Here is a 19,482-nt window from a genome sequence, read left to right as displayed (position 1 = left end):
TCTTTCATTTTTAATTCTCTTTCTCCTCCCCTCCTGTCTCCTTGGCCTTCTTGATCTTCTTTATCTGTGTTGTGTTTGGACTTTTGAATTCTATTGCCCTGTGTGATTCCTTATCACATCCTTCAAAATGCAAGGAGACACTTGCCCCACAAAACAGCAGCAGCGGTGACTAGGACAGCAGGATGGTTCGACCTGGAGAATTCTTCGGCCCAAATGGTGGTGAAGTCCGTCCTCCCCAAACATCTGTTCTTCCCATTGCTCTGCCCACTCTTCAGAACCTCTGCACACTGCTGATCCCGCTGAGCACGGCCTCAGACCTCTCCCAGCTCTCTGTGCCCGGGCTGCTGGTCTGAGCACACCCTGGCTGCCAGGGGCACTCCCGACTGGCATTCAAGTCCTCGCTCCCCTTGTCTGAACATGACCCCCACCCCGCCCCTCCCAGCCTGTCCCCAGGCCCCGTGGGTCTCAGGCCTGCCTGTGCCTGCCGGGGGGCGCCACGGTATCACCTGCACATCTGACTGCTGACAGGCAGGTCACCACTTGCTGGGTTCCCAGGAGCAGAGGGAAGTGTGTCGGTGGAGAAGGAGCGCTGCTGTGTCCGTGAGCCTCCGGCTTGGGCTGAGCGAGGCACATCAGACATGCCTTTTCCTCGTCCTGCTGCTCTGACGGGTTCTGGGAAAAGGGGACGGCGGGATCTATGCACGTAAGAGACGTCGTGTGGAAAAGGGAGATCATTTTGAGTGCCCCTAGAGGGCAAAGTGAGAAGCAGTGGGTAGGAGGTGCCAGGAGGCTGATCTGAGCTCCTGCTAAGGGGAAGAAGCTTTCCTGTTGTCACATCGCCCAGTGGGGGCCGGCTGCCTAGGGAGGAAGTGAGCTAGTGACGGCAGCCAGAGACAGGGTCGGGGTGGGGCCAGCTGGCCGCTAGCGTGACAGTAATAGCTCCCATTTAATGGCGGTGCCCATGAGAGAGGCACAGTGGCGCAGTGCCTAGAGCACAGCCTCTGGGGCTTAACTGGTTCCACGTGTGCATTTGCTGCCTATTAGCTCTGTGACCGTGGGCAAGTGACACAACCTCTCTGAACCTCAGTTTCCTCATCTGTGAAACTGAGAATGATATTGTCCACCTCATAGGGCTATAATGAGGATGGAGTAAGTTAGTGCACGTGAAGTGCTCAGTAAAGCGTGAGATGCAGAGCAAGGCCACATACTCACGATGAGCTGAGATTGTAGCGTGTCACCCCTGTGAACCCATATTCTCCACACAGTAACCTTATCAGCAGGCCCTGCCGTTCTCCCCATTACCTAGGTGAGGAAACCAGGGAGCAAGGAGCACGGCAAGGGCAGAGCCGGCATGGAGCCCAGACAGTCTGGCTTCTATACCTGCTTTGAGATTCCGGCTCGGGGCTACGCAGAGGCTGTTCCCATAGGTCCTTGGGGTGGTGGCTGAGTGGCCGGGACTCAGAGAGGCACTCTTCTGCCAGGGATCCCCGACACAGTTGTGGCTGGGGCGATCGTGTCCGGTCCCGTCAGGAGCGGGAATAAGGAGAACCGTGTTTCTCTGTGCCCGTCTTGGGGCAAGGGAGGGCCAGGTGCTCAGCTAAGCAGCCTTGGCTCCTGGGCCCGGCTCTGAATGGAACAGGTGGTTCTGCTGTGTCACGGGCGGCTCTGGGGTTCCAGCTGGGCTCCTGGGTGAGGGCCTGCTGCTTTGATCTGTCCGCCTCGGGGCTCCCTCCTGGCCCCTGCTCAGCCAGCACGCGGAGTCTGAATCTGGCTCAGAGGTGGCACGGAGCTCTGGTTCGTGGTCGCCTCTCTCCTGCAGCGTTGGCCTCAACCTGGCTGCTGCAGTTCCAGAGCCCATGCCTCCCCAGGAGGCTAGAGAGAGGAGGCGCTCTGGGATGGGCCTGCGGCTGCACATGAGCTACTCAGAGCCCTCCCCTGGGATTGAGGGTGAAGTCAGTGGGGGAGGAGTGGGCTCCCCAAAGCAAATTCTTGGTCCTTTTGGCCAGAGAAGGAGAACACGGATGCCTGGGAGGTGGCCAGCCACGGGGGTCCCATGGGGAATGGCTGTGTTTCAGCCCCATCATCTACTCAGGCTTCCCTCCAAGAAGGCATTCATCCTTTGTGAGCTGGGAAACAGAGAGAATACTTCCAAGCCACCTCCTCTTGCAGGACTCGGGAACCTCCCTTGCAGGGAGGTTGGATAGGAAAGCCCCTTAAAAAAGCATAGTGTAGTGTCTTATAAGAAATGATCATATTCTGCATTTCTGTCTGGGGGCCTCCTCGTCATCCCCAGTCTCACCTCCAGGCAGCCTTCCCTGCCTGCCCCTGTGCCCCATGGTGCTTACCTCCTTTGCCCACCTGGCGGTGGGTGTGGGGTCTGGAGGAGATGCCCCCTCCCCCATTGCCGTCCCCTCGTCATTTAGTGGCACAGGTGTGCGGTTTTGCCTGCTGGTGAGACCGTGAGGTTGGGAGGACGAGGTAGTGCCTTCTCCCTTCTGCCTGCCTGTCTGTCTTACTCCTCGTGAGCCGCCCCAGGGGTACGCACGTAGGAAGGACCCGACAAGTGTCACCCGCTTTTCTCCCACAGGTTTGAGAAGATGGTCAGTGGCATGTACTTGGGGGAGCTGGTGCGACTGATCCTGGTCAAGATGGCCAAGGAGAGCCTCTTATTTGAAGGGCGGATTACCCCGGAGCTGCTCACCAGGGGGAAGTTCAAGACCAGCGATGTGTCAGCCATTGAGAAGTAGGTGCTGCCCCTCGGGGCTTTCTCTTTTCCTTCACTTCACCCCCAGCCCCTGCCTGCCTGCGCACACGGGCGAGATTAGAGTCCAGGGAGCCAATGATTCTAGCGGGGAACGAGGAGCTCACTGAGCCTGGGTGCTGGGCTCAGAAGCCCCCTGGGACATATGAGGACCTTCTCCAGACGCTGTTCCAGGGACCCTTGGTGACCTCATGATAATTGGGTGTTCCCTGAAGAAAGGGTTCTGTGGCTAACAGGATTGGGAAATATTGCATATTTATTCTCCATTGAGAGATTTATAGTATTCATTACCATATCAAAGAAAACCCAGTTCACTTTGGTTAGCTTATAATTTCCCAAACTCCTTTTTTTTTTTTCTGGAGAGAGAGAGCACGCAAACGAGAGCACGTATGTGAGCAGGGGGTGGCAGGAATGAGGGACAGAATCCCAAGCAGCCAAGTAGGCTCCATGCCCAGTGTGTAGCCTGACTCGAGGCTCAGTCCCACGACCCTGAGATCATGACCTGAGCACAAATCAAGAGCTGGACGCTTAACTGACTGAGTCACCCAGGTGCTCCAGTTTCCCAAACTCCTTTGGTGCCTGAAATGCCCTCCCCACTGCCTGCCCCCCATTCTCTCACCTGTTAACAACAGCCAGATGTGTTCCCTGGCACAAGTTTGAGAAACTGTGGTTAACAGCTGAGACAGGGCAGATAGACGGGGGTGCACAGTCCAGCCAGCCACCTGACTGCTACCTTCCGGCCTCACCATGAGAAACCCAGACTTCTCTGGCCCAGCTGTGCCTTGTGGGCCTGCACCTTGAGAGGGAAGAGGGTAAACGTGGTCCCAGGGCAGTTTGACATGGTTGGGCGCCTCTGAGTCTGAAGGACTCCTTTCTTGTGGCTGGCCTCCGTGGGCCACCAAGCTCTGTTCCTGGTTCGGAGACAGACATGCAGCCATGTGAGGCCACCTGCCAAAAGATAGGGCTCGCTGGGTGCTAGAGATGTCCTTTCATCTCTGCACAAAGCTGTCGTTCCCACTGCTCTGCTGTGTGCTGGAGACTCACATCGAGCTGGTGGCTTCCTAGCTCAGGCTCCTGGGAGCAGATGCAGGTCAGTGGGCTGCAGTTAGAGGAGGCGGCTGTGGGAATTGGAAGGGGTTTATGTGGACTCACTCCTCTGTCACATCCCTGGGCATTTACCCTCGGATCACTCTCCTTCAGGAGCTATTGGAGCAGAGCGACTGTCGGCAGGGCGCCATGATACCCAGTTTCCAGCCGTCTCTTTTCTCAAGCCTCCCGGCTCACTACTGCAGAGGGAGGGGGCAAGAGCCTCCTGACATGTCTTCACAGTCATTCACAGACTCAAGAAATGCCTACCTTCCTTTTGGCCTGCTTCTGGTGTTGGCTCTTTGGTTACCAAGAAGCAAAAGCCCACTTGAACTAGCTCAAGAAAACACATCTATTGTCATAAAGGCTGTCTCAGCAAAACCTGAGCATCCTACCAAGGCAGATGTTCAAAGCGTTCTCTTTAAAATCAGCAGTAAGACAGTATCACCCATTTTTATTTAGCATTGTCCTGGAGTCTTAGCCAGTGTTTAAAAAAAAAAAAAGGCATAAGAATAAAAAAAAAGAGGAAGTAAAATTATCATTATTTGCAGATGTTAATTGTCTGTGTGGGACACCAGAAATATCTAGAGACGTGAATAGAATAACAAGAGGCTAGGGAGTTGTCTGGAGATAAGATACAAAAGTCAACTGTATTTCTGTATATTGGCAATAATTAAAATATGTATGTTTTTAAATAAGTCTTTTATTTTAGAATATTTTTAGACTTAGAAAAATTGCAACGATGGTACAGAGTGTTCCTGTATATTGCTGACTCCATTTTCCCCATTGTTAAACATCTTATGTTACTATGGTACATGAGGGTGAAAAAAAGGAAAATATATATATATATATATATATATGAATATATGCCGTCTATACCATACCATCTGTAATAGTAACAAAATCCTGAAGTACTTCGGGATGAATCCAACAAAAGATACACAAAACAGGTATGCAGAAAATTAAAATTTCCATGGAAAACCTCAAGGAAAGGTGTGTAAGCATCCCAGGACAGCTCACAGACCTCAAGAGCAGGAGATTTGTCTGCATCTCCTGAGCACAAAGCTCTGGGGTGGAGGCAGCAATGTCTCACCTCCCTTCTCTCCGTGTCCCTGGCATGTCATAACCCAGCCCGGTACAGTTTCTTCTCTTTATTACCTGGTATTTCTTATGGAGGAGACTCCTTCGTGTGTTCTTCTCAGGCACTTGACTGTCTTCATCCCGTCATTCACCCATGGTGAACGGGGGTGGACTCTGGACCCTCAGTGCTTTGCACTGCCCAGTGTGGTCCTTAACTCACAGTTATTGGCCTCTAACCTCACAGGAATAAGGAAGGCCTCCACAATGCCAAAGAAATCCTGACCCGCCTGGGAGTGGAGCCATCCGATGACGACTGTATTTCAGTCCAGCACGTGTGTACCATTGTCTCATTTCGCTCTGCCAACCTGGTGGCTGCAACGCTGGGCGCCATCTTGAACCGCCTTCGAGATAACAAGGGCACACCCAGGCTGCGGACCACGGTTGGTGTCGACGGGTCTCTTTACAAGACGCACCCACAGTGAGTCTGCCCTTTGCTGTCATTGGCACTCAGTGCCCATCTAGGCTCAGGACTTCCCCCAAAGGTCAGACTGTTGCACCCAGTGGAGGTTTTTGGCATATGAGACAATACGTAGCTCTGGGCAGAAAGGTCAGAATTGCCCACTTGAGAAGTATTCCTGGTGTTGCTTCTGTACTGTCATTTGCCCCTCACTTCTTAGGTCTTGTTAGAGATTTCTGTGGCTGCCAGGAACACTGGGTGGAATATGTCTGTATCTTAAATTCTCTTGCTTATTCATATTGCATCAGAGACCTCCATCCTAACTATAGTTTGGGTCATAGGTGCGATGCCCACATTCTTGTTTTAGAAGCTCCTGTGAAGAGCCCCCCAACCCTCAGACGTGCCTTTTTTTTTTAAATGGGCAGCTTGTTGATGCTTTGCATCTGAGAGCAGGAGGGAGATACAAGTTGTCAGTGATCCCCGTTGGCGATGAGGGGCTCCTTACCATGCTGCCTTCTTGTGTATTGAACCCCTTAGCTGCAAAAGCCTTTTGTGGGACCGAGAACATGGCTTGTGCAGTTTTAAAGATGAAATTCTGAGTCTTCATATACTATTAACAATAGCTGCCTGGGATGTGATTTTTTTGCACAAGACCTCATATTTTGCCACTCTGTGTACAAAGTGCATGTGAAATGGTCTTGTGGTACCTTGACAGCCAGTTCTAGAGACAGTTAAGTGAACGTTGACTTAAGTGGAAACCGTTCTGTTACTGAGCAGGTAGGGTTTGAGCTCATTACATGTCCTTATCTGTTAGGTTCATAGTTTTATTTCTTTGTATTTTTAAAGTACTTGTAATTTTTTTTTAAGATTTTATTTATTTGAGAGAGAGAGTGAGCACAAGTAGGGGGCAGAGGCAGAGAGAAAAGGAGAAGCAGACTCCCCACTGAGCTGGGAGCCCGACATGGGGCTCAGTCCTGGGACCCTGGGATCATGATCTGAGCTGAAGGCAGACGCTTAACCGACTGAGCCACCCAGGTGCCCCAGTATTTTTAAAATTTTTGATAACGAAACTAGCTATCTTTTTCAGGGATGGGTGGTTTCTTGGCAAATGTTTGGACAAGAAAGGGATTTGCAACATCACATTAAAAATTTTTTTAATTGTGGTAAAATACACACTATAGAATTTCCTGTCCTAACCATTTTTGAGTATACAGTTCAGTGGTGTTAAGCATATTCACACCGTTGTGCAACCAGTCACCACCAGCCACCTCCCGAACTCTTCATCTATAATATCACATGTCAAACGAATAACTTTGATTAAATGTGTTCTAGTTCAGAAGTCACATGTATTTGGTATAGGAACTTTAGATAGTTCAAAAAATTACAAAGAGAACAGAAGTGATTTTTCATTCTATCCCCTGGCATTGGTCACTGTTGATGTTTTGGGGTTCTGGTTTCCCTGTTTCCTTTGGCAGGCAGCTTTCCATACTTATGACAGACCATAAACTTTGAGGAGGTTCTGTGTCTCACTGAGTCCTAAAGTCCTTTTCTAGCCAATAAAGAATGTCCCGACTCTTGGGAGCGGAAGCAATGGGCAAGTGAAAATAAAAAACAAGAGTGATTATTTATGGAGCCAGTAACCAATCAAAGCAATTGACGAACTTGTTTAGTTCTCACCGCCCCACTCTCTGCCAGGTACTGTCAATCCTCATGGACTCCAAGGTTAAGTCACAGGCCCAAGGTCACCTGATGCGGGTGGCAGAGCTCGTCCCTGTCTCCTGATCTGTCTGACTTCCAAACACCAGGCTCCGGACATCACTGTGCTGTTAGCTCCGTGTCATGGTGGAGGACAGAACCCTTTTTGGACCCTGAATTTTCTGTATTTGATCGTCATGTCATAATGTGTATGACTGTGGGCTATTTGCATTTTTCCTTTTTACTTGTCTGCATCTGCCAGCTTTTCTACAGTGCTCGTGTGTGACCTGGGTGATGAGAAAATCAGGTCTAGAGCATGGAATTCAGGTGTGGGAAAAGAAAGGGGAACCAGAGCTTCCTGAGAGATGGCTCTAGTCTAACTATTGTGGCCTGCTCCCCGCCCCACCCCCAGGTTTTCCCGGCGTTTCCACAAGACTCTGAGGCGCTTGGTGCCCGACTCCGATGTGCGTTTCCTCCTCTCGGAGAGCGGCAGCGGCAAAGGGGCCGCCATGGTCACCGCGGTGGCCTACCGCCTGGCGGAGCAGCACCGACAGATTGAGGAGACCCTGGCCCACTTCCGCCTCACCAAGGACATGCTGCTGGAGGTGAAGAAGAGAATGCGGGCTGAGATGGATATGGGCCTGAGGAAGCAGACGCACGAGAAGGCCGTGGTCAAGATGCTGCCCTCCTTTGTCCGGAGCACTCCAGATGGGACCGGTGAGGGCCTCTGCCGGGGGCTGACACACCCCTCCCGCTTCTCCCACCAGTGACCAAGTGGGGCTGCAGGGAAGTCGCATCTCCCACGGATGCGTTTATTTTAGCAAGGACTAGGAATGCGTTCAAAGCCCTCTGCTTTCCATTTTTACCACTGACTTGCCCCTTGTGTGACTCAGGGCCCTTGACTTGCCCTGGATCTGGCCTCCCAGGCAAGCACCATCTCTAAAACCACAGTCCTGCTCTGAATCAGAAAGTGTGCTTAAAACAGTGAAACTGGGCCAGTCCCACGACGCTGGGATTGCGGCAGGTTCTCTCACAGACAGATTCACCAGCAGAAGGATAGATACCCAGTGCGCCCTTCAAAAGTCCTGACGTGGTGTGCAGCAAGCAGACAGGGGCCTGGGGCTCCAGGCAGATTTGGAGAACAGAGTTCAGCCCTTAGTGCTGACCTTGCTGAGCGCTCTGGAGATGCTGAGGGGCTTCTCTGGTGGGTCCTTGAAATCAAATTTGTGATATGAATTAGGTCCCATGTGTAAGTTACTTATGATTGTTTTATATCCTTGCATTCAAAACCACCCTCAAGCCTAGTGGCTTAAAACAGCAACCACCTCTTAATGCTCCTCTGGGCCCAGCTCAGCTGGTCTCTGCTGGACGCATTCATGAGTCTGCAGTCGCTGGGGGGGTCAGCTCGGAGGCCTCGCTCACACGTCCAGCAGTCGGCACTCAGCAAGGGTGCAAGAGTGCCTGGCCGTGCATCTCATCCTCCAGCAGGCCGCCGGGCTCGTCCACGTGGTAGCACCAGGGTCCATGAAAGAAAGGAAGGACTTCAAAGCCTTTTGGAGGCCTAGGCTGGGACTGGCTCAGCTTTGCTTCTGCCACACTCTGTCGGCCAAAGTGAGTCATAAGGCTGGGCTGGAGCCAAGGGGAGGAGAAATAGACTCCATCTTTTGATGGGAAGAACTGCAGAGTCACTTTGCAGAGGAAAAGTACAGGGAGGAGAATGACTGTGCACATTTTTACGCACACGCTACACATAGACATAAAGGACTAATTTTTGTGAGGGCATCCCTAAAATCGGGTCACTGTTGCCATGCTTTTCAGTAACCCTGGAGAATTTTGTTTGTTTATTGTGACAGGTGGTTCATCCATGGGTCTTTTGTCCTTCTAGTGTGGCTTGAAGGTCGTGGTGGCCAGTGAGTTTGTGCCCACCCTCCCCGAGCCTGAGCCGTGTGCTGGAGGCAGCAGAAGCTGGAGCTTCTCCCCTGTATTTAATATGGGGGCTCGAGTCTTGGGGTTACCGGCTGCCAAGAGCCACTTAGCTGTTTTTGATGTTCTTTACATTCTTGACTCTAATAGAGCATGGTGACTTCTTGGCCCTTGATCTTGGAGGAACAAATTTCCGTGTCCTGCTGGTGAAAATCCGCAGTGGGAAAAAGAGAACGGTGGAAATGCACAACAAGATCTATGCCATCCCCATTGAAATCATGCAGGGCACCGGGGAAGAGGTGAGACGGTTTGGCTTTTCTTCCACGATGGCACATGTGTGTCACATGTCCAGTGGCATCGATGGTCCCCCCAAACCTGCCACGGGGTGCACGCAGCTCTGCCATCATGTCGTTGTGGCCTGAAAGCATCAGGCACCTTCGGCAACGCTGGGCTTGCCCAGGGGGCTACAGAGTTCCTGTAGCGGTACTTGCTCTGCATGTGTCAGCGCGTGTGCACATGCTCGTGCCTGTGTGTGCGTGTGTGTGCGTGTGTGTGCGCATGGAATCATGCCCTTGTACTCATGCACTGAAGCAGGAAGCCAGAGAGCACGGGTAATCCCTTCTTTTCTCCTACAGCTGTTTGACCACATCGTCTCCTGCATCTCTGACTTCCTGGACTACATGGGGATCAAAGGCCCCAAAATGCCTCTGGGCTTCACGTTCTCATTCCCCTGCAAGCAGACGAGCCTGGATGCGGTAAGTCTCTTTCCTCTAGGCTCGGGGCAGGGTTGGCCTTGAGGATTCCTCCAGCCTCACTTGTCCCCTTGATGTCAGAAACGGCTCACACGTCACAGTGGGTTGACCCAGGCTTTATGTCATGCCCTCCAGTTCATCTTGAAACCCTTCTCTATTCGTTTTTTATCCTTTGGCCCACCCACCTCTTCCGGGAAGCCTCCTCATCCCCTGGGCACAAGTATCTCACCCTCCTCAGTGTTCCCTCTTCCTTTAAATGTTATAGCACTTTTTTCGTAATTGTTGGTGATTGTGTCTTTTTTTTCTGCTATGTCAGGTGCTCCTTGAGCAAGGGCCTGTGTCCCCCTACCCCCCCCCCCACCATGCCCTAGCACGGAGTTTTATCAGAGGAGATACTTAATAAATGTTCAATAAGTGGAATGAAACAGGGTCCAGGGTCAGGGCTCGAGCACCTGCCAAGTACTAAGTGCAGGGTACAGAGCGGAATCTGACAGTTCCTGTCCTCAGGAGGCCGACAGTCTAATGGAGGATCCCAGCCTTACACCCGCAGCTCAGCACTGGGCTAAGGGCTATTGGTGGCAGGTGGGGTGGGGGGTACCCCGGCAGAGGGAGCTGATTGTGCAGAGTCATAGAGGTAAGATGGAGCCTGTCATGCTGGAGGAGTCACGAGTGCCTCCTTGTGTCACAGGTGGGGGTGTGGCTGGGGAGGGGGCCCCGGAATAGCATCTGATCACACGGAACCTTGGGATTTAAGGCAAATGATGGGCAGCACTAGGGAGGCTAGGTCAGGCCACCTGCTTCTGGAAGCCAGTTAATCAACTCACTGTGCTGACTTGGGGCTTTTTCCTCTTAAGCCCTTTTATATCTCAGCAGTTAGATCCATATAAACTTGCATTTTGCAGTTTTTAAAGGTCTGCATTGTTTAAGGAGTTCACATATACTGTCACCTGTATTCATCATAGTTGAGTACACACCCAACAAATGTTCACCTTCATTCAAACCAAAAGTTCACTTTAGGCAGTAACAGTGTTACTAAAAATTTGCATTTCTCCATTTATGTTGTTGGCATACTGTTCTTTAGGGGAACTAGTTGGTTATACCAGGGGCCCCACCGTTATCCTTCTATGCCTCAGTTTCTCCATCTGTGAAATGGGCATTATGGACCAGACTGCCATGGGGAACGGTTAGGAGGGGGCGGGCCTTGTGGAGGGCTCCTTCTGTGTTACTGCTTTGAGCCTCAGATGCTCTAAGCTAGTCTCCCTGTAAATTCTCAGCAGATGTTTACTCAGGAGGGAGGGAGTGAAATGTTATATTCTGCCCAGAAGGGGCTGATTACACAGGACTCTCCTGGTGCCTTTCTTCTTTCAGGGAATCTTGATCACCTGGACAAAGGGTTTTAAGGCAACTGACTGCGTGGGGCACGATGTAGCAACATTACTAAGGGAAGCAATAAAAAGGAGAGAGGTAACTATTAAAAGGATGTTTTTAAAAATCTTCACTGTTCAGGGGATTATAAAAATTGTCCTTGCTAGGTCGTAAAGAATTCAAACAATACAGAAGCGTGCATGACCTGGATAAGAGGGTTCCCTACACTGTCAGCAGTAAAACGGAGGTGAACAGTTTTGTGTTGTTAAAGGATGGTTTAAGAAAGGTAAAATCATGACTCTCTGACAGCTTGAAAAACAGAAAAGCAGCCCCCGGCGGCCGGGCACGGCCTGGCGCTGTCAGCCTTGGTGGCCTCCTGTTGAACACGGAGTGTCACTCCATAACTGATGGAATTAGACAAGAAGGAGCCAAGTCTGTACTCCCGTCAGCACTTAGCACACACTCAGGATTGCCCTGCTTCCAGACAGCCTCCAGGCCAGAGCGAGCCCCACTCTGAGCACCCCCTGAAACTCCCAACCCAGGCTCAAATCCTGGAGTAGGTGCTTTCTAACCCATTCCGAGATGCCCCATAAGATATGTCGCCCGTGTGGCACCCAGTCCCTGTTACCAGCTCTGTTTGACTGCAGGTGTGTTTCTGGTGGTCTTTGGCTGGAGGACATTGACAAAATATAAAATGGAAAATTTGAAAGATTTTATCTGACTTATTAATGAGGGAATTCGTTAAAAAAAAAAAAAAAAAAGTTCAAACGCCTCTAGTTCAGGAGAGCAGCCAAATCCCCAGGCAGTGGGGAAGGCTGACGTGAATGGGTTTTTGAGAGAGGGATTGGTTGCACTTGGCAGAGTATGCGAGACAACTTACATCCCGTTCGAAAGAAACCCGCTGACCTATTTTTGCCCATGTCCCCACTCTTCGTGTTAGCATTCTCCCGACCTACGTTCTGTGCAGAGACCAACACACGTATGCACATCTTGTAACGGGAATCCTACCGGATGTCCTCTATTACAACTTGCTTATTTCATTTAATGTGAAACAGGCATCTTGTCCTGTCACCACATAGGGGCCAACCTCCTCCTTTGCCGTGGCCGCATAGCAGTCCAGTGTTTGCTGGAACCCGTGTCTTACATCGCCCCTTTTGATCTATATTTGGGTTATTTCTCTTTCTGGTCCCTGCAAACCATGCATGCAGTAAGCGTCTTTGTGTACCTGCATGGCTATTTCAGAAGGACAGATTCTGAGGAATGGGTTTGGTAGTTCCGTTTTGCCTTCGGGAAGGCTGTAACCCTCTAAACTCCTGACAGAGAGAGCTATTTGGCCACAGTCCCTCATCTTTTCTCCATTCAACAGTTCCCTCCAGGCTGCCTCTCTGGTACTCGGCATCATCTGTGAAATGGGTAGAATGCTTCCTTTCTTTAGATCTCCAGTGTCAGATACATCATTAATAGTAGGTGGTTAGTCAGTGAAGGAATATTTTACTACCTTTTTAACGGCTGGTAAGGAAACTCTTTCAGATGAGGCATCAGGCAGCGCTGTCCCTCCCCTAAAGCTGTGTCCCTTTCTTCCCCAAGGAATTTGACCTGGACGTGGTGGCTGTGGTCAATGACACGGTGGGCACCATGATGACCTGTGCTTACGAGGAGCCTACCTGCGAGGTTGGACTCATCGTAGGTGGGTGTCCTGGGACGTCTCTCTCTTCGGGGCAGGGAAGGCTGCGTTTTCCTGTTCTGTGGGGCCATGAGCCAGCAGCTTAGTCCTCTGTGAGGGCCACTGTATCTGTCCCTATTGTCCTCTTACTGCCTCCAGAGTTTAGACCGAGGTTGCAGAGCTGTCAGGGGACTTTCTGCTCCCCTGACAGCTCACCCCAAGGCTCGTGACCAGATTGTCAAAACGGAGCTGCCCTGGATGAGGCCCCAGATGGCTCACACGGCTTGGGTGGACAGGGTGGGAGTACCTGGGGCCAGCCTCGGCATCAGGGCAACTACTGGGCTTATAGGGAGGGCCACCAGGCAGGTGTTGAGGGGTGGGAGCCTGCGATTGGGAAGGCAACAGAGCCCTCCTTCTCCCCTGACTGTGGGCAAGGGCCAGAGACTGGTCTTGGGCACCATTTTGCCTCTGGCAGCCACTGTCTCTGAGCAATCCCAACCACTTCAGTGGGTCGCAGAGAGGTTGGCTCTGCGGGTTCCCTTATGGTCCAAACACATGAGGGGTCTGGACTTGAGAGCACGTTTCCTGAAGCACATCAATTCGGGCTGTGAGAAGACCCATTTGTCCCACTGAGCCTGCGCCTGGTGTCAGGATGCTGGGAGAAGGCCCTGTTTCATGGCCAACCCCTGCAGGCCCTACCTGGATGAGGAGGGCTGGTAGCCCTGCCGGGCAGACCCTTTGCTGAGTGCCTGGGAGATGGGGATAAGGCCCCTGAAGGCGGCCTTCCTCGTGCTCGGGAGACCTTTTCATTTGTGAAGCCATTTTTGGCTCCTAAGGAAATTCTGAAAACTGGGGAGCGGCTGCTCGTGTAAGGTTTTTGGGGCTTGACGCAAGGGCTGTTTTGTTTCTTCCTTTGTTTTGCAAGGCTTTCTGTCTCCACCCAGCCCCTGCACCTCTGCTTCTGAATGGGCTTAGGTGTGACATGCAAATCCAGAGTGACAAAGCACATTCCCCCGCTTCAGGGCTGGGTCTGGCCTTCCTGCCCAGTTCAGGGCCGCCTGATTAGCTGTTCCTGGCACCTGGCACTGGGGGAAGAGTGAACCAGTGGGGCGGACGTTGTCCCACCTCGGGCTGCACGCACACCCGCTTTCTCCTTCTTCCATCCATCCATCTCTGCTCCCAATGCCCATTGGCAAGAAGTATGATTTCTGTGTTTTGGCTTTCTGTGCACCCCTGGCCGTTTCTGGGGGCTCTTCTTCTCTCAGTTTCACACTTTGGGGTGAAAGGGAGCTGAGAAAACAAAAACCCCAAACAATCCAGTGACACAGGGAGAAGCGTCTGTGAATTCTATGGAAGTTTCTTTAAAGGGAACGAAAACAATCCAAGCCCTTTTGGTCAGGCCAGTGGGGATTGCCTTGTGTCCCCCAAAGGGGCTGGAAGTCCGCCTGCATCCCACCGAGGCTGGGTTGGTGGTGCTCTGGGGCCTGGTCACGCAGAGTGTAACCAGCGTGTCAGAAATGCAGAGTCTCAGGCCCCACCCCAGATCTTCTGAATCAGCACCTGCATCTTAACAAGCTCCCCAGGTGACTGGGGTGCAGATTAAAATATCTGGGCGAAGTATTCCTTGGTTGGTTGGTTGGTTTTACATTTTCTAGTCCATTCACTGAGACAAGGCCGATGACCACAGGCTTGGATGTCATGGCGACAGAAACTGCTGTGAACGTTTTATATGCCGCTTCCTCTCAGTTTCTGTACTCAGCTCCTCAGGGACAAGAACAGCAAACTGTTGGTGGTTCCAGGCCAGTCCCTGCAGGGCCACAGCCTGGCTAGTTCAGGGATCGAGAGCCCAGGCTCCTGAGCCCCTGGGAACTGTATGTCACAGTGTGTGTGTGCAGTGTGTGCATCCAAGAAGAATCATCAGGTTTTCAAAGAGGGCTGTGACATCAAAATGACGAGGCACCATTACCTTTGGAAAGGCGCCACTGACGTGCTCGGGACACTGGCCTTCCCTGAACTAGCGGTGGGCTTCATTCTGAAACACGTGGGAGAGTGGACTGGGCCGGCATAGTCCATGACCATGTTTGATCCGTAAAGATAAGTGGACATCCATGGTGTGATGGTAGACGACCCCCCAATGTAGTATTTTATAGATACACGTGTATGTATACAGTTGTGTGTATATGTGTGTGTGTGTGTGTGTGTGTAGAGAGAGAGAGAGAAAGAAATATCCTTCCAATCTGAACATTGCCTAAACTTTTGCCATTGAAGACATAGCTCTTTGTTGTCTGACTGTCTTCTATAAAAATAAACAGAGCCCTGCCTGGGCAGGTACACGCTCGAGGCTCTCAATATTGACGTCTTGGTATAAAGTAAGTGAATCAGATGCTCTCTGGGTAGTTTAACTCTGACTCTCCTTTTCTGTTTCGAGGTTTTCCTGGGAAACAGTAGGAAAGCAAAGCTGTTGCTTTATTCATCTCAGAAATGTACCCCTTCTCTGTGGAGTCCCCGGCCCCAGGCCCTCCCCGCAACCCCAGGCCGCACGGCTCAGCCGTTCATTGCCCTCCTCGTGTGTTGCAGGGACCGGCAGCAATGCCTGCTACATGGAAGAAATGAAGAACGTCGAGATGCTGGAGGGGAATGATGGGCGCATGTGCATCAACATGGAGTGGGGTGCCTTTGGGGACAACGGGTGTCTAGATGATATCAGAACAATCTACGACAGACTGGTAGATGAATATTCTCTAAACGCTGGGAAACAAAGGTAACTCTGCTTGGTGGAGGGGGACACGTACGGGAGCCAGGACGGTGAGGGTGGAAGGCTGTGTTCTGCCTATTAAAACAGAAGAAGTTTCTAGTAGGAGTGGAGTCTGGACAGAGGCTCCGATTCCCTCCTGACCTTTGCTTTTGGCTCAAGGAGAGCAGAGAGCCAGGAGGGTGGTACACGTGGGCCAGGTTGATGTCCTGGCCAGGTGCCTCCTCTGCCGGGAGTCTGCCCAGAGGACAGGGTGGCAGCGGCCACACCACTTCCCTCAGTGACCGTGTTCATTCTGGAACATTCTGGTCTTTCCACTGCTCTGTGCTTCTTCGCCATCAGACTAATAGAAACCTTTGGTCAGCAGGTTTTTGTTTTGTTTGGTGGAAGTAAAACGCACTTGACCTGCAGTTGTCAGAGGGCACGGTGAATTAGGATGTGGCCAGTGGGGGCTTCCATTCGTCGTTCCCCAGCCTCCTGCACCGCCTCACGGCTGGTGGGAGCCTGGGTCCCAGACACCCTGCCTGAGACGGCAGTGTCTGTCCTCCCTGCAGACAGAGCGAGGACTCCTTGTCTCGGGCTCCCAGGACGCAGGTCATCCTCTGCCATCGCCGGGATGGGTTGGTCCAAGCGGTGTCGCCAGGAGCAGGAGGAAGCACTGGGGGGGATGGCACCTCCCAAATAAGACTTGTTCCCCAGCCACCCTCAAGATTTTTGCCTTTTCTAGAGACACCTACGCTGTTATTTACTTAATGGTTTTCTTTAAGTCAGCTTCTGTTTTTCACTTAAATTTAACAAGGGAGAAAAAAGGGGAAACCAGTATTACCGTAAATAGATGATAATCATAAAATGACATAGCGAAGATCAGTGTCACTCGATTCCAGCTCCTGTTGCCTACCATAGACCCCGTTGGTTGGCAGGGAGGTAGCAGGCGGTGGAGGGGGTTAGAACCCCTTCAGCACTGCGCTCAGCTGGTGTCCTTCACGCTGTGAGAGGGACTGGATGAGGACCGATAATAATAGTGCAATCTCCTGGGTTTTTTCTGTGGCGCGCCTGACATCCCCCGGAGTGTCCAGTGGCTCTTCCCAGCCTGGGGACACTGGGACTTGAGCGTGGTGAGGGCAGGAGTCAGAAGGCCCAGAACAGGTTGCCCTCCGGAGCACGGCAGCCGCCCGAACCCTCCAGCCTGGGTGGCTTCCTCCCCGTGCTGGGGGCTTGACCAGCACTCTGGGCTTTTTCAAAACCTTCCAGAAATCTAATGGGAACTTTGCCCTCCTTGTCGTCTTGTCCCTTTAAGACTCAGACCGGTTGTCTGCTTATTATGCAGATATTTATTGAGCATTTGACTGAGAGCCTAGCGCTGGGCTGTGCAGACCCTGGGCCTCAAAGCTGAGCGGGACACGGGTTCCAGTCTCTCCAGGCTTCTGCTGCCGGGCCAAGAGAGGCAGTGTGCCCGTGGGCCTTGTGACGGGGAAGGGAGGGTATATGGGAGCCTGAGACAGGCGGATAGAACCCGGTCGGGGGGAGAAGGACAGGCCTCTTGGAGGAGAGTTTTGAGCTAAGAGCCGGAGTGGGGTTCTGCTGGCCAAAGGCAGAAGGGAGATGGCCCAGCAGTTAGGTGTGAGGGCTGGTGATTTCGGTTCTGATCCTGGGGAGGGTTGAGGATCCCTTAGCCCTTCCTGGCCTCCCTCTGCCTCTGCTGAGGGGCACAGGGCTGGGTGTGCAGGCTGGTGATGTCCCCGCGGGGCTACTGGGAGACCAAAGGCTTCACGTAGACACCAGCCCCTGCTCCTGGTTCAGGTTTGAGAAGATGATTAGCGGTATGTACCTGGGTGAGATCGTCCGCAACATCTTGATCGACTTCACCAAGAAGGGGTTCCTCTTCCGAGGGCAGATCTCTGAGACGCTGAAGACCCGGGGCATCTTTCAGACCAAATATCTTTCCCAGATTGAGAGGTGAGTGATGAGGGGCGTCCCCGCAGGTCTGTTAGAGGTCCGTGTGGCCAGGGAGGGTCGTGATGGGCGGGGAGGCACCTCACGGGACGTTGTCGTTTGTGAGGACGTTTCTAACCCTCTGGAGTAGTAGGCCCTGAGCAGCTACATACTGAAATCATATAATTTTATTATAAAAGATTTTCCTTTTCTTCATGCTTTATGTTGGAGCATTATGTATATTTGGAAGTCAGGTGTAGAAGTCAGGTGTATGGACTCCATTTCAGGATAAAGGTGCATCACAGATACTTGTGTTGAAGGGCGCTGAGTCCAGTAGAGCCAAGAGCCACAGGTCTAGTCCCACCTGTGCTCATCTGAAAGGCAGCCTGGGATCGGGCCGTTTGGTCACCCAGGAAGCGTGCCTTCCTTCTGTTTTCCTGTGTGCGGTGATCGCTTCCTCCCTGCCTTTGCCCTCTTCCTTGGTGAGCTGTGAGAGGAGGTGCAGGGTGCTCTGTCAAAGCAAAAGCCGCCTTGTTTTTAGAATGGTCGTAAAAGCTGGGGCGCCTGGCTGGCTCAGCATGCAGCTCCTGATCTCAGGGTTGTGGGTTTGAGCCCCAGGCTGGGTGTAGAGGTTACTTGAAAAAAAAAAAACAAAACAAAACATCTTAAAAAAGAAATAAATTAATAAAAATAAATGTTGATTTGGAGGAAGGAAGCCCCCACGACCCTACTCATGGTAAGTACGGTGGTTTGGGGCTAGTCCCCCAGCGTCGGCTCCCAGGCTGCTCTGCAGGGCCCCGCTTCATCCAGCCTTCTGGCTTTTGTCCACCGCAGTGACCGGTTAGCGCTGCTCCAGGTCCGGGCCATCCTCCAGCAGCTGGGCCTGAACAGCACCTGTGACGACAGTATCCTGGTCAAGACCGTGTGCGGGGTGGTGTCCAAGAGGGCTGCACAGCTGTGTGGTGCGGGCATGGCTGCCGTGGTGGATAAGATCCGCGAGAACAGAGGGCTGGACCACCTCAATGTGACTGTGGGCGTGGATGGAACACTCTACAAGCTTCATCCGCAGTGAGTGGGGCTTCCGCTTGGGTGGGCAGGGCGTCCTGGGCTGCTGAGGTCCCTTGATGGGGGTTATGGGACAGCAGGATGTGAGTCGCAGCAGGAGAATTCCTCACCAGGACCCAGCTGACCCGAAGGCTGTGCGTTTAGGGACTGGGCCTTCTCTGGGACCAGGTGATGAGCTGCTTTGAAGTTTAACTGAGATCCTTGGAGAGGAGTGGCTTCACTTGGTTCAGCTCACACCAGTGGCACAGATGTCCCTCTCCCCACTCCTCCTGGGGCCCCCTTAGGTCAGGCAGAGTCCGAGGGAAGGGTGAATGTGGCCTTACCCATGCGCCTGGGTAGCTGCAGCCCGGCCAGGAGGCTGTGTCTGGTAAGTGGGGACAGGGAGTGAAGGACAGAGGGAGGAGGCCACCTTGTCTTGTTCACCTGCTAAATCAGTTTCTCAAGAGGCTTGCAAGGCAGGAAGGGGGATGGGGAGTGGGCTCCTTATGGTCAAGGGTCTGACACTCTGTGCTGAAGGAGGATCTTTGGCCCCACCTGCCCTTTGATCGACCACATATCCCAAAGCTTAGCCCCTTATGAATAGAGTGACCCTGTTATGTATTGTCTAAACTGGGGCGCTTTTGCCAGTGAAGAGACTGCACTAATAATTACACTGGGACCATCCCTGGTAAACTGGGCCTTAATGTCACTCTCCTTAAAAGCAGCTTCACCCACATCAGTGTAGGCATTTGCTGCTTACCTCACGGCTGTGGCTGGGGAGGGAGCCAGCTGCCCTGCTGCATCTGCACCCGTCTCCCCACCTCCGTAGCTGTCCTCTCTGTCACCTGGGGCAGCACACTGCCGTGGCTCAGAGCTAGGTTTTGGAGCCATACACGCTTGGCTCTAACGCCCCACCATCACGTGGAAGCTATGCTCAGCCGCCCAGCTGCCGAGCGCCCTCGTCCTCACGGG

At 52.4% G+C, this 19,482-nt stretch overlaps 1 protein-coding gene across 1 annotated transcript in view; it reads left to right on the top strand.

The window, feature by feature from the left end:
• HK1 (hexokinase 1) overlaps positions 1-19,482 on the top strand; it is a 62,340-nt gene that overhangs the window by 41,387 nt on the left and 1,471 nt on the right. The window contains exons 8-17 of the mRNA XM_088019922.1: positions 2,588-2,743; positions 5,172-5,405; positions 7,492-7,796; positions 9,153-9,301; positions 9,638-9,757; positions 11,123-11,218; positions 12,707-12,806; positions 15,360-15,543; positions 17,335-17,490; positions 18,301-18,534. Coding sequence (XP_087876048.1) covers positions 2,588-2,743; positions 5,172-5,405; positions 7,492-7,796; positions 9,153-9,301; positions 9,638-9,757; positions 11,123-11,218; positions 12,707-12,806; positions 15,360-15,543; positions 17,335-17,490; positions 18,301-18,534 — 1,734 coding nt within the window. The remainder of the gene's footprint in view (positions 1-2,587; positions 2,744-5,171; positions 5,406-7,491; positions 7,797-9,152; positions 9,302-9,637; positions 9,758-11,122; positions 11,219-12,706; positions 12,807-15,359; positions 15,544-17,334; positions 17,491-18,300; positions 18,535-19,482) is intronic.

The sequence above is a fragment of the Eumetopias jubatus genome, unplaced genomic scaffold, assembly GCF_037043125.1.
Source record: "Eumetopias jubatus isolate StellerSeaLion01/CBP00866 unplaced genomic scaffold, mEumJub1_p1.0 scaffold_17, whole genome shotgun sequence".
NCBI classification, from domain to species: Eukaryota; Metazoa; Chordata; class Mammalia; order Carnivora; family Otariidae; genus Eumetopias; species Eumetopias jubatus.
This window is presented reverse-complemented; position numbering and strand designations above follow the sequence as displayed.